The following is a 14,148-nucleotide window of genomic DNA, read 5'->3' on the forward strand; positions in this document are numbered from 1 at the left end:
GGGCAACCGTAGGTGGGTGACTTCCGCCATCCCTGCCATGGTTGTAAAAAGGAGATAATGCCAGTCAGGAGCTGTTTGGAGACTTGCAGATAGGAATGTTTATATTGCAAGTTTTGCCTCTCTACCTTTTTAACCCTGTAGCCAGCATGATGGCCAGTGCAGTTGCTGGTGCTGCTGTGAGTAGGACAGATTGTTGCTCATGACAATCAGTTGTTGTCTCCCAAAACTTTGTGGCCAAATCAGGGATCCTTAATTAGGAGCATAAATATATTGAAGAAAGTTTGGCTGTTTTCCCTTCCAGACTTTTGCAGAAAAAAAATGAGCAAAGTGAAGTGTGGGTGATGAAACATGTTACACATCCTTTTCTAGACTCCTCTTTTTCTTTTTTCCCTTCCCTTGGGGAGATACTGGATGCTGTGTAAGCAGCTGGACCAACCAAGCAGGTGAGCGGTAGGTAGATGGTTATGGCACTGCTATCAAGTGGGCAGGAGAAGTGAGATCTTAGTTGTTTTGACATTACTGTCACCATAGTACTTGCCAACCAGTTTGGGGCTTTGTTACACCAGTGTGAAACATACCATCAATGACAATTCCTGTGCTAAAGAGCTCACAAGCCGAAAGTTGTTAGTAAGCATGCATAGTAACTGTATGGAAATATGTATTAACTGTAAAGAAATATACTCACCTACTCACCTCCAGAATTAAACGACATTTAACTTAGTGTATTTTTCCTTCCCCTTTCTCACACTGGCCCTCTCACATCCTGGACCCAAACACACCTCTGTCCTTACTATTTTTCATACCAAATATTTCCAGAAAAGATACTAACTAATTAAACCAATAATAGTGACTTAAGTGATTAACTTAAAAAAAAATGTACTGTGTGCTGCAGGTTTCCAGATGTGCTTTTGCATGGCATGGTACTCCCAAGGTCCAGATGTGCTTCTACCTGCCCTGAATCATCTGGGAGCCAGATGTGGAGGGCTGTTATTTTCAAGTGCAGATGTTCCTTTTACACCACTGAAGACTCTAGACCTTCCCTGAAAATGGACATAACCAAAAAGCTAATTTAGTAATAGATTTCTACTACGTACAGTGAAACTGTCTTTAAAATGTGGGACAGATGCTGTTCCTCTGAAGTCAACAGTGAATTTCTCAGTGATGTCAGTGAGAAACAAAAGGTTCTTGGCCTAAAAAGTTGAGCATGTGTAAAGACCCTATGTATTGCTAAGCCAGAGCTAGAATAAGGGAACACCTCTCAAGGTGATGTGTTTGCCCCCAAAACAAGCCATCCACTCCTCTGCAGCAGAGTTTCTCTGACTCTGGTGCAACTGTAGTTAGCTGAGTTCTGACACCGCATCCTCCCTATGAAGCCCCAAGACATAAAAGCATTTTTGTATTGTAGCAAGCTGAATGCAATGGCGTTTTGTGATGATCTCAGTATAAACAAGTGAGCTCAGATGGGATATTTGCCTCGTACTCCTCAGACTGCAGCCACTCTCGAGCAGCTGTTGGGGAAGTCACAGCTGCTGTTCCCAGCTCTGAAAAGAAAAAGGCAGATTTTTGGATGATGATAGTATAGAAGCTGAACAAAAAGAGAGGACTGAAAAACATTATTAGTAACTTTAGGGGACTTCATCATCGAGATGAGCATATGTAAGTCCTGCTTTAATTCTAAATTAGCAAAGGTTTACCACCCCAAAGAAGAAATACTTCACTGTGAGCACAGTGTTCAGGGAGATTCTGGCTCTCAGTCTGCCTGTGCAGTCACTCTGAAAGACAGCGGTCAAGCTTGGTAGGGGAAAAAAAATAAGTGTGCATTTAATGAGTCTCCTATTTTCATGAGAGAGAAGGAAAATGTGACAGAGGCCAGATCTGTCACCTAGGTGAAAGGTTTCATATATCATACTCTTCCTTCTCTGCTGCCATGAACCAGTGGCACATTTTTCACTGTCCCAAAGGCAGACATAAAGTTTTGGCCTGGCTGAGATCCTCCATACATCAACATCTGACTGCAGGGAACCTATAACCTGCATATCGCACATCTTTGAAACCCAAGCCTTGCTCCCTGAGAGGCCTCTGGCAAACACCAGAGTCGCAGCTAACACCGTTCTTGCTGCGTCCCCTCTCAAATCTGCTGAGTCTGACTGTAAGCTTGGTGCATATCAATGAAGTGCCTTCTCCTTTATCTCCAGACAAAAAAAAAAACCCAAAAGAGCAAAACTGGACTTACTTATTCCAGCTGTCCTCATTTGGGTTTGATAAGGGCCTCAGAAGGCAATAGATGTGGTGCTGGGCTTAAGGCAGGGTGAAGGGAAAGGCAGAGGTCCAGGGCAAGTGAAGGTGGAAGAAGCGACTGATCAATTAGACATTGGTAAAGGATTGTCATAGTGTCTTAGTGCTGTAGGAGCCTGGCCCTGTGCAAAACTGCTGCTGAAGTTTGGGAAGTTAGGAGGAACTTAACTGTATCCTCTGGGCAGCCCAACCTACAGGTGAAGAGGGGCTGGAAAGGTTCTTCCAAGCTGTACGAATTCCTAATATTTCTTTTTTTCCTTCTAAGTTGGTTTTAAAAAGTTGAAATCTTAAACACTTGACAAAACACAAGAGGATTAGGCTGCACAAGCCAACACATTGTGTATTGACATTTTAATGTGCTCATTTCAGCTTCCACATTTTTTAGTGTAAACTCTGAAACAGTAATTTAAAATAAAAAATAGAAATCTCTTGAAATAACTGAAGGCAACAAGTGAAGTTCTGTCTCAGTAATAGGGGACTTTGAGCCATTCCTTTCCGGCAAACCATTCTGATTTTCATAGGTTGTCTTTTTTACAATGTGGGGAAAAAATAATAACAGGAAACTACAGAAACATCATAAAACTGGTAGATGTATCATACACAGAGTGTTTGTTTTCACGGACACCATCATGGTAGAACTGAGATTACTTTGCTGGGCTGCTTAACTCTTCCAACAGCCTTTCTCTGTATGGCTTTTAACCATACAAGCCTCATCTCCCATTTCTTTCCCACCCCAGGTAACAGGCTGGACGAAGGCTCTGATGTTGAATCTGAACCAGACTTGCCTTTGAAGCGCAAGCAACGCCGCAGTCGAACCACTTTCACCGCTGAGCAGCTGGAGGAGCTGGAGAAAGCCTTTGAGAGAACCCACTACCCAGATATCTACACACGAGAGGAGCTAGCTCAGAGAACCAAGCTTACCGAGGCCCGAGTGCAGGTAAGGACTAGAGCCAGTGCATGGCAAGTCAGCCTGGTGGCACAGCTTCTTGTTTACCTTGGGGAAGGAGTGCTGGGGCTGAGGGTGTTGAAAAGCAGTAGTGTGGACACACTTCTTTTCTCTAGAGCTGCATCCACAAGGATCAGAGACTGAAATGCAGTTCTGCAGGTTCCCATGGATTTGCAGATATGCCATCTGGATTTGGCCTGTTGCAGAGGTACCACCTGGAGGGTTTCCATCCAGGTTGGGACCAGGAGCCAAATGTTCCCTAACTTGGCAAGGCATTTAGCTCTGTTTTCTGTTGGAGGAAATTCCTCCATTTGCCTAGGAGGAAGCAGTGTGTGTGTATGTTTGTATTTGGTGTTTTAGGAGAAATCACACCATTGACCAACCTTGCCCAAGGGAGCAGATCATATTTTGCAAAGTTTGCAAGTTCTGTGTGTGAATTTTCATAAAACTTTTTTTTCCTCGATCTCCAGAGAGCACAAAAAGGGCGGGGGGAGGGAAGAAGAGGGGAGGAGCAGGAAGGGAGGGTTTGGAGCCAGGGGACTCTGACATCTACACGATTAATAGCCCTTGTGGGAACTCCACACAGAGACCCTTATGTCTTCCAGATAAAGGCTGGGTCAGCAGTGTGTGCAAACACGCAGAGGGATAAGGAGTGTGAACAGATCGGGGGGTATAATAGAGTCCCTTGGGGAAAGGGAAGGAAAGGGGGAGGGATTGGGGATTGTGCTGCGTTAAAGAAGTGAAATGGAGACCCCAGCAGTCCGTCCTCCGTGTGGCCAGCGCGATTAAGTTTCAGGCTAAGCACGGGATCTCTGTGCACGCAGCCGAGAGTTGAATTGCAGGCACTGAGAGAGGAGGGAAAGAGCACTCCAGGCTTATGACAGGGAAACAGTCAATTAACCAGCTCCTCTGAAACAAAACAGGCTTTTTTTTGTTCTGTGGTTCTCAGGATAATGAGCTTGATGTGCTTGCTCAGAAGCCAAAACCGCCAAAAGTTTTGCTGTTTTCCCCCAGCTGTCTGGGAATGGATATTCCCCCACACACCTGGGACGTTCGTTAAGGACTTTTCCTTTTAGCCTTCTTTCCCAAAGAAGTATTAAGCCGGTCACAGCACTGCAGCAGATGCCCCCTCACCTCCCTCCAGCTTTCTCTTCAGAGGTACTGGATTTTCCTGAATCCATCATCCCTCACAATTTGGCTACGGAGACTGCAGAAAGGAAATCTAGCAAACTTTAAACTGATTCTAGTTTTGACCTTAGCCTAAAGACCATGCCAGAGCATTCAGTAGTAATATTGTATTAATTTGCTAGCTGTGTAGGTTCATAGGTGGATGGAGCCTGGCAAATTGGCTAATTAAGGTGACTAAGTTACAAAAAGTTGGAACGAGTGAGTTCCTGCATTTTTGTTTTGCATATTCTGTTTCTAATTGCTCTTATTTGTGTAGATGGACATAAGATGTTAAGGGAGGAATAAAAATTCTGTGGGAAACAGACTGAAAAAGAAAAAAAGGAGTTTTAAGGGAGAACAGAGTTTAGGCAACACCTTTTCATGGGGTGAGAGAAAACCTGCGTTGCATGAGCTGTGATGAGGGCATGCTGGGGAGGAAGGGAAAAGCCCTGTAGTGCCAAGGAGTGCAAAAACCAGAGGCAGGTTCTCCCTTTTCCAAAGCATTCTGACCTCACTGTGACAAGGCTGGGAGAAGGGATGGAGGTAAAAGCAGAGAAAGGGAAAGCTAAATAAATAAATAAAGAGAACTTTTCCCTCGTCTCAAGCTGTGATCTCTGAATCCCCCTACTTGCTCCCAGGCAGCTTGCATGGAGGTTCCTGCCAGGGCTCTAGTAGCAGCTGTTCTCCGAGGCACATTCCTGATGGCTTTCTCATTCCGACATCCTGGCAGAGTCAGCTTCTTCCCACCACTTTTAAGCCTGCCGCCCCTTGTAAAATTTTCTGGATATCAGAGCAGATCTTTTACTGGCTCTCAGGATCTACAAACATTAGTCAATCAAGTTCTTGTGGAAAAAAAGAAAAGCACCACACACACACACATCCACACATGCACCCATCCAGCAGGGAATCTTCTACCACCTTTTAGTCTTACTCCTGTTTCAACAGAGTTGTTAAGGCCAGGAGACGTGCTTTGGATTGAAGGTGGCTGTAATAACAATAAGGACAGCTGAGATTAGGGATTCTGGGTGTTAAGGTCCATGCCAACAACTACCTGTTTATCTTGTCCCCAAAAGCTTATCATGTTAACATGTAAAATGGGAGGCAGACATATGAAAAGTACTTTGTGACCCATAGTCACAAAAGAGATTTGAGAGCCACCTTCACTGCTCCTCGATGTCTGGTCATTGCTTCATCTGTCTTCTGGATCTCGGTGCCCCATGTCTGCTGTGCAGCTGTAGCTGAATAATCCCCAGATCGCACCCAAGTCTCTGAATCACGGCTTGGGTGTTGCTATCAGGCTTTCTTACTGTATCACATACACAACATTCCTGCTCTAGAATCCCATTTTGACAATCACTGTACAAGCACTGAACAAAAATAAATGGGCCTGTCTGTCTCTTTGCTTCCTCTCCTCACCTCTCCTTGCTTTACCACGTCAAAGGTGAACTTACCTAAGTCCCATTCATTCTGATACCTGAGTATTCACATACCATAATTTCTTCCACGTGAAAAGCTGATAGCTCTGTTAAACTTTATTGTCAGGCCTCAGAGTCTGGCTGGTCATGCAGCTGTCCAGCTAAGTGGAAGTTTGACATGTTGACAGCTAATAAAATTCACAAGCTGAACAACAGGAGGGGGTGGTGGTGGGGAGCAGTTCCAGGCTCTGGTTTCTCATCTGCTAGGAAGATCACGGGAGGGTGAGCAATATTTTAGCAAGGTTACTGTGGTGTTTGCGTGGTTGAGAAGCAGGATTCCAGCTTTCAGACTTCAACACGCCCCAAAGTATGAGCCATTAAAAGGTTAATCCCAAATTGAGCATAGCCAGGGACAAGACAGCCATGGATTTCCGGAAGGATCAGGATTACAGTGCCAAATCCATGCCCAGTGAGGCCACCAGTGGAAATTCCCACTGACTTGTTTTTGTGCAAGGCAATGTCTTGACTCATATGTCCACACTAATCGTCCAGTGCTGAACAAATTCTTGCCCATCTGCAAGTTCCCATTTCCAGCCTTCCAGAAAACAAGCTGTTGAATGCCAAGTGTTCATGGATTTAAAAATTAAGTCTAACAGCTAAGCAGTTCACTTAGCTAATTTAATGGAAGCTTTGATTTTAATCCTGAATATATTTTTGGTTTATACACCAGTTTTTGCAATTATCTAGCTGATGATGTCAAAGTTTTTATATGGAAAAAACCCACTAAATGGGATTCCGTGATAATTTTGAAACTTTTCACCCTGGCATTTCTAGAGAAGGGACAGTTTTCAGAGCAACCCTTTTCCCATGAACAGTTTAGCTTTGTCAGTACAGTGTTTTTCAATAAGAAAACAGTTTTGCCAGAAATTCTTGTCTAGGTGTAGAAGGGACTTCTCAAAGCAATGTTAATATCAAGAGACACCAGGTACATCAGTCATGGGTCTAGGGACTTGAAACTAATCCTTTTGCTGGACAATCCCATTAGTGGATCTGTTTGCACAAATGTATTGCATATTTAAGGCTAGTTAGCAACAAACCTCGGTTCTTATTTCCATTTTTGTCTTGAACAATACCAGCAGAAATATAAGGTAAAACAAAGCAGTGCGTATGCCCAAATTGTCCTCAGGTCAGCACTGCAATCTCAAGTCACTTAGAAATTTGTGCACTGGAAATATTTTTCACGAATAGACTGCTGTGTGTAGGTTCCAACGCAAGCAGCCCATCTCTGGTTTTTCTGGTGCTATAATGAGGCAGATGTGGCAGGCTCCTAAGCATTATCTTAAAAAACATTCCCAGAAATCTACCAAGATTGTTCCCAAAAAATAGATGGCAGCTTTTGCTTCTCATCATCACCTGCGGATGATTCAGATGGTCATACCATAGGCAGCTGGGTACAAGCACGCATACTGCTAGCAAGTACATTAATCCTGGTTCCTATGGTCTGGGCAGTGGGTGCTTTCTGGAAATAAATAAGCGTGAAGGGGTGGGTGCGTTGTGATGCTGATGTCTGTTATTAATCCCCAGGAAATTCTGTGCACTGAGAAACCGTTATTTCAATAACAAAATTAAACTAGACAGCAGGAGTCGCAACCCAGTGCTTTATTGATCATTTTTATGATGGATACCATTGTGATTTCTGCCTGGGAGAAAATGGATGTTTCATTTAATAAAAAGGCTCAGAGCAATTCTGTCTCTGAAATCTTGGTGCATTTCTAGGCTACTCACATAATCTGTATTTTATGACAGTTTCAAACTGTAGTAAACAAACAGCCATATTCTAGATCGTGCTGCAGTGGCTCGGACATGCCAAGTGGAGCACCAGAAAAGAAATTCCATTCAATTTTGCTTGAAAATTTTCACAAAGCAGTTCTGTTCTCAGTGCAAAGAAGCTGAAAACCACCGTTTACCCAGCAGTACTCTGCAATCTAGCTTCTAGAAATACATGGATTTTTCAGGAACTTCTCAAACATCTCTGTGGTGTGCTAGTGGAGACTGCAGTGCCCCTTCACCAGCTGTCTGCCCTGTTCCTTGGGATGGTGCTTTTTGAAGATGAAGGTGTTATGCGAAGGGACGATACGGTGGCAAGCAGGTCTTCCCTTGGCTCTACACATTAACCAGAGTCATGCAAAACTGCTGGAGCCTAATGCTGTTTGCCTGGTGTTTTGCTTCCCAAACTCTTTCAGATGTGTCCAAACTGGCTCTTCTGAGGCAACCCCCCTGCCTTTAAGGTCAGCTGAGAATGTTTTCTTTCTTCCTGAGGGTCCGACTAGTTTACATTTCTCGTGAAGAGGGCTGTGATGAGGTTATGACACAACAGCTGCCCTGTGTTTTTGGCAGCAGCTGGGTCACCGAGAGGCAGAGCAGAGGAGCCGGCAGTTGGGGCTCTCGTTGGCAGAGGTTGGCTTGGCACGCTCATTTTCCAAGGCACAGGGCCAGCCCGTGCTCTCGCACACCGCAGTGTCCAGATAGAGGGCCCACAGTGAGAACAGCCCCTGGCACTGCGGCAGCCGGTCCGTGAGAACTGTGGTGGTGCTGCCGGTGCGTGTGCCCAGGCACGTCGAGGGACTGGTGGTGTGATGCCAAGCAGCATCCAGCTCCTGGGAGAGGTCGGGACGAGGGTAGCGCGCTGTTCCAGCCAGCTTTAAAGAAGCGGCTCCCCAGGGTAAAGCCAGCGAGGGCTGAATGCAGCTGAGATGATGAGGAGGGTCCAGGCACTTCCCCCTCATGTCTCATGGAGATCTTGCTGCAGAAGGATGTGGCTGATGAGAGAGAGAGGTTGGCTGCAGGCTTGTAACGTTGCTTTCTGTTTGCTTAGCAAATCAGTGCTTGAGGTCTCACGAATCGAATCGCTGCTGTTCTTTCACATCTCTCCAGCCTGAATTAGAAAGAGAAATGCAATTGGATTAAGGAAAAGAGTAACCCATTGCATACTTGCCTCAGCTAACATGCTCCAAGTAAGTCCTCAGTCCACCTACTAGTCACATAAAAAATGAACAGAACTGAACCGTAAAGTAAATTACCAGGTATCCAAACTGCAGTGGCAAGTCTTTTTCCACCTGAACTTTGGAAAAGCCGGAGATGATCTCTTAAAATTGCAAGCACGTCCTATGTCCGTATCTAAGGGTTTGCTCAGAAAAACATCAGCACTTTTGGTATTTGTAGTAGAATTACAGTAACCAGCCCCCTTGGAAATAAAAATGTCCCAGTGACAGAGGACATAGTCCCAGCTATGTAAGCCTGAGGGCATCTTGCTGGAGAGAGTCAGCGCTATTTCGTTATAAGTATATTATACTTTACTGAAGATGAAAATGATAAGCCTAATCCTGTAGTCCTTCTGGCAAAGCATTGGTTGAAATCAACAGGAATGAATATAAACTTCAGGACTTGCAGCATAATTTGGCAAGACTAGCTTGTTTTGTACGTGTGGGGCAGGGAATCTGTATGAAACAAATGGGGGAATTTTGACAGAAAGTGCTCGTTTGAACTGGCTGGCTTCTGCAGGTGGAGGAATCCATTCAGTTCAGTAAAACATGCTTTTTTAGATAAAATTGTGGATTTTTGCATTGAGATGCAAAACCTGGATCTGACTTTTTTCGATTGTTTGTCCTATTCTGCTTTTGTTGGTCCGCTTTGGACCAAGGAGCAGAGCTGCCAGCCTCATGGTCACAAGCTGAAAAAGGGATCCCCTACACAATGTGGTAATGATTTGATTTCCTTACAAAGGACAGAGGGCCCAGAGGCCAAAGCAATGAACGAGATCCCAGTTCCCTGGATGAAGCAGTTGTGTCTAACACTGCACACTTAGCTGGTCTAAATGGAAGTCAGTGAAGTTGCACTGATTTATAGCAGCGGAGTGTCTGTTCCATTGTGTTAAAAACAAATAGGGCCTCCCAGAGGTTTAGCGAGAATAATCTTTATCAGAAAATTTCCAGTCCAGTGAGGGCATGGACCAAAATATTTCTCATACACTTGGCTCGTATGCCTTGTGCTGAACCTCTCATTCTAGTAGAGCTACCACTCAGTGTGTGCCCAGTAAAGTGAGCAAGTGTGCCGTTGCTTTGAGCAGCCAGCATGCGTGGCTCTCCTCTGTTCTCAATCTCCCTAGCTAAGGAGGCTTGCTGTTTACTGGGACACCGGTTAAATAGATTCTGTTTGGTCAACAATGGAAAATGTTTATAATAATCAGGAGGAGGGTTTGCCAGGGTGTTTTAATCTTTGAGCCACTTCCCTGTAGTGCTTAAGCCGTTTTTAAAAGCTCATAGCTTTTTCTCTTGCAAAGAAAATCTTGATAGCAGGAATTGATGTGCTGCTGATTTGCTGCTAAAGCCCAGCCTATCTCTAGCCAAACAACAGCAGCGGGAAATCTACTCTCCAACATCTCATTCACCTCTGTGAGGTGTGAACATCAAAGCCTGTTTCAAAATGTTTAAATGCAACTCTTAACACCATAAAGACTTGGCCATCTAAGAAGCAAGTGTTCAAGTGGAGAGAAAGCACTTCATAAAATACACTACCTTGCAGCTGCTTTCTGACAGCAGTGAACTCATCCTAATGTCTTTCAGTTTCCACAAGTCCCATTCATCCTCAGACATAGGGTTTATAAAGAGATAAACAGGTAAGTAAAACAGGTGTTTTATTTCAAATTTTATTTTAATAGAATTTCCTCTGACAGCTGGAATAATCACTGAGAAGCACAGTTTGCAAAATGTAGAGGTGGAAAACGTAACCTTTGCAAACAATCACTCAGTATCCAATAGCTATTTCAATCAACAATAATATTTTTTTTAAGATTTGTAAATATTATTAACTTATATTACAGTAAGTGGTAAAGCTGCATTACTGAACAGGGTTGGGCTTGGAGCTGTGAAGCCACGAGTGCAAACCTGGGTTTAGTCTGTCTCAGTCAGAAAGTGGACAGGTCTGTCTGCCTGCTTTCCTGTCTAGAGTCTGAAATTTATTAGTAGTTACAAAGTGTTCATGCTGTGATGATCATTTAAAGGTAGAGATGGCCTTCTGCTTGAGGAAGTGTTTGTGACATGATTAATTCAAAGATAAAGAATGTGGCAAAAGTAATCAATGTTACAAATATTTCACTGCTAACAATGGTTTAAAAAAAAAGTGCTTTGCAAAAAAAAAAAAAAAATCCACATACCACAAACTGTTGAAATTCTTCAATAGATTGTTATAAGTAGCTAACACCTTCAGGAGCTGGGATATGCCAGGGGAAATATAGGCTAAATTCATTGGATAATCTCATTTGTGAAAAGTCATTTGTTCTGCTCCACTAACCTTGTTTAATATTTATCTTAACCATATCACCCACAAGTGACAGGGGCTCAGCGTTTGTAGGCAGTGTCACTAGGTACAGCCGTATCCCTGCACAGGCAGATAAAAATCCGCGCACTCTCCTGGGCTTTTTCTCTTGTTCTGGAAAGAATTACCTTAGTAGCCTCAACGATGCCTATATGTCTCTGATGGGTGTTGTTTGCACTCCTGAGCACCTGGCAGAGGAAGTGTAATCATCACTCAGCTGTTGTGCAGACTTACAGGATCCCATCTCACTGTAACGCCTCAACCCTTTCCAGTCTGGGAGGGCTGCCTCTCAGCACCACCTGAAAGGAGGCGTTCAGGTGGAGCAATAATGATCCCTGGTTTCTCATCACTGTTGCTGCTAGAGTTCCTCTCTACAAACCTTCTGCATCAGCCTCCTGGGAAGCTGGGGGTTTGCAGCATTTATAGCTAGTGTGGACAAGGCACGGCACTGCAGGGATCTACTCTGTTTCAAAGGAGAACGTGGAGAGCACCTGATCTGGCAGAGTTGCCTCTGTGCAACCTGGGAAGAGACCTCCTCTGACTTTGGTGGAATTTTTTTGGTGTGCTTGGGCCATAAATGGCCACATGACACTTTTCCACCTGGTTTCTGCAACCTCTTGGGCCTGTGAAAGCAAACACATGTTGCATCTCTTCCATTCTGCAGGAGAGCAAAGGCATGACTTGGCTTTTCCATCCCTGTTTCCATTTATGAGCTCATTTATCCCATCTATCTTTCTCCAACATCGAGTCCTGATTAGGCTGAGCAGGAACACAACAGGCTTTCTTTCCCACAGGAGGCTCTTTTTGACCTTCCTTTCCTCTCCTTGTCTGACAAATTGTGGGAGCTGACCCACATCTCAGAGGCTGCAGGGATAATTCAGTCCAGCCCCATCCTGGCAGGCAGCTGTCTCTGCAGCCCTTCCCTGCTGCTCTGCTGGTTGAGAACAAGTGGCTGGGACATCTCGAGCTGGCCCTTGGCAGGGTTGGGTGCAGGCGTTCAGGTTAAATAAGAACCAGTGCTAACCTTTGCCCCAAACCCAATCTGGCCGGGAGGATGGGCTCTTCTGAAATCAGCTGGTTCTGCAAGGCAGACAGTGATGAATTGGAGAGGTTTCTTAAATCTCACCATGCCTGCCTCTCCCATCTGGGAAGGGGATGGTGAAGGTACCAGATGGAGTGATGCTCCTCTGCGGTGAACATCTTAGTGTTCAGGTTCTTTGTAGCAGCATACTCGCTTACTGAGCAAGGTGCACGTGGCATGGTGTGTGACTCTGGTCTTACCTGGATGATAGGCATGACTAGAACATGGAAAACCCGCTTGGATATCTTCTTTTGAGTTATTTTCCATGAGGGAATTCCTGTATCTATCCACTTTCCCTCAGCAGAGCTGAGCAGTTTCTAGAATGCATCTTCCATCTTCTTAACACGTTCTTTGGAAGGCAATTCACAGGGACAAACCCCTCAAATGTCATTAGGAGGTACAAACAGTTGTCTTCAGTGGCCTGTATTACACTGCCATACCCTTGGAAAGCAGCACATTTACATAGCACAGGATCTTTTTGCTATGCACAGAGAAATAATCATGAAGAACCTGTCTTTTTAAGAAAAAGCAGAGGTTTCTGACATGCCTTTTTTCTGCTGTTGGGTTCTTCACACAGCCATTTTCCCAAGTGCTGGCTACATTTCTCCCAGCATAAAACCACAATCGTGTGACCCAGTCCCTGCAGCATCTAGAGCAATGTCTCCACAGGCAGACCAGCAGCTTCAGAACTTCCTCCTCTTCCTCATCTTCTTCCCACCAGTCTGGTTTTAGCAGCCGTAGCCTTCACCCCAGGCTTAACATGGTGTAACAGGATCCTCTGGTGGGGGGAATCTTTACTGGCTGATAAAACCTTAACTGTTGTGAAATGAAAGCAGGTTCCCTTTGAAGTACACCTCGCATTACAGTTAGATTCTCTAGCCTCTATATTTTAACTACCAATAAAATGATTTATAAGCATAAAGGCCTGAGCCACCTTTAAGGCGGGGGAAGGGAAAGAATTGCTAACGTCATTAGCTGGAATGTATCTTCTTTTTTTCTGTGGGTGATAAATAAGGGGTAGAATCAACCTGTTTGGGCCATGAAATGTCCCTTCCTCTGCACGGGAAGATAAATCCTATCAGTTTCTTTGTGGAAGGTTTCAGTGTATTTGTGGCTGGATTCTCCAGCCAGTCTCTGTTAGGAAGCGCTACATTTAAGCATGTAGCTGTGAATTTTATTGGTGTATGTGTATTTACTATTATTATCGTTTATTATTTGTTTTGATACGATGCTTCAGCCAAGATAGGGATCTTGCTGTGCTGGGCATGGTGCCTACTGGCAGTTAAAGAGAGCCTCTTATCTTAGATGGCTGATTGCTGAAATAAACCAAAATGTAGGAAAATGGTTTTTATCCTCCATTTAGAGGTGGTGATCTGATACCCGTGTTGTGCAAGGAGCAAAATTTGTCGAATGCAGCCATGCTTCCACTGACTTCAAATCAGAAAAGCAGTAGCTTTCCTGAAGTCACAGAAGGTGCCCGTAGCATAATTAAGAACTGACTGACTTTCTCTGGTGGGAGTCCACTGTCTTGAAAGTTAGCTTTCTTTTCTTCACGTGCCCATTGTAGACCAAGACACCCCAAGAACAGCCAATGCACAGGCCTTTTTGGTCAACCCTACCTGGCTTTAAAAGGATCCAGAGCATCCTTTTATCTCCCTCTAAAAAATAAAGGAACTACACACCATTAACTGGATGTGGAGAAGCAAGACAGGAGGAGTCATACATGCATGTGTGAACTTTAATTCTGAACAACAGATGCAAACGTGTATGTTGGTGTATGGACAGCAACAACCTCACGTGGTGTAACATAAGACAACAGAAATATTTTCAAAGTTGTTTTGATCATATGTTAGCCAAGCCAACTGACAAAC

At 44.4% G+C, this 14,148-nt stretch overlaps 1 protein-coding gene across 1 annotated transcript in view; it reads left to right on the top strand.

Annotated features, from left to right (window-relative positions):
* PAX7 (paired box 7) overlaps nucleotides 1–14,148 on the top strand; it is a 100,394-nt gene that overhangs the window by 46,689 nt on the left and 39,557 nt on the right. The window contains 1 exon segment of the mRNA XM_055705297.1: nucleotides 3,033–3,232. Coding sequence (XP_055561272.1) covers nucleotides 3,033–3,232 — 200 coding nt within the window.

The sequence above is a fragment of the Falco cherrug genome, chromosome 3 (assembly GCF_023634085.1).
Source record: "Falco cherrug isolate bFalChe1 chromosome 3, bFalChe1.pri, whole genome shotgun sequence".
In the NCBI taxonomy this organism is placed as follows: Eukaryota; Metazoa; Chordata; class Aves; order Falconiformes; family Falconidae; genus Falco; species Falco cherrug.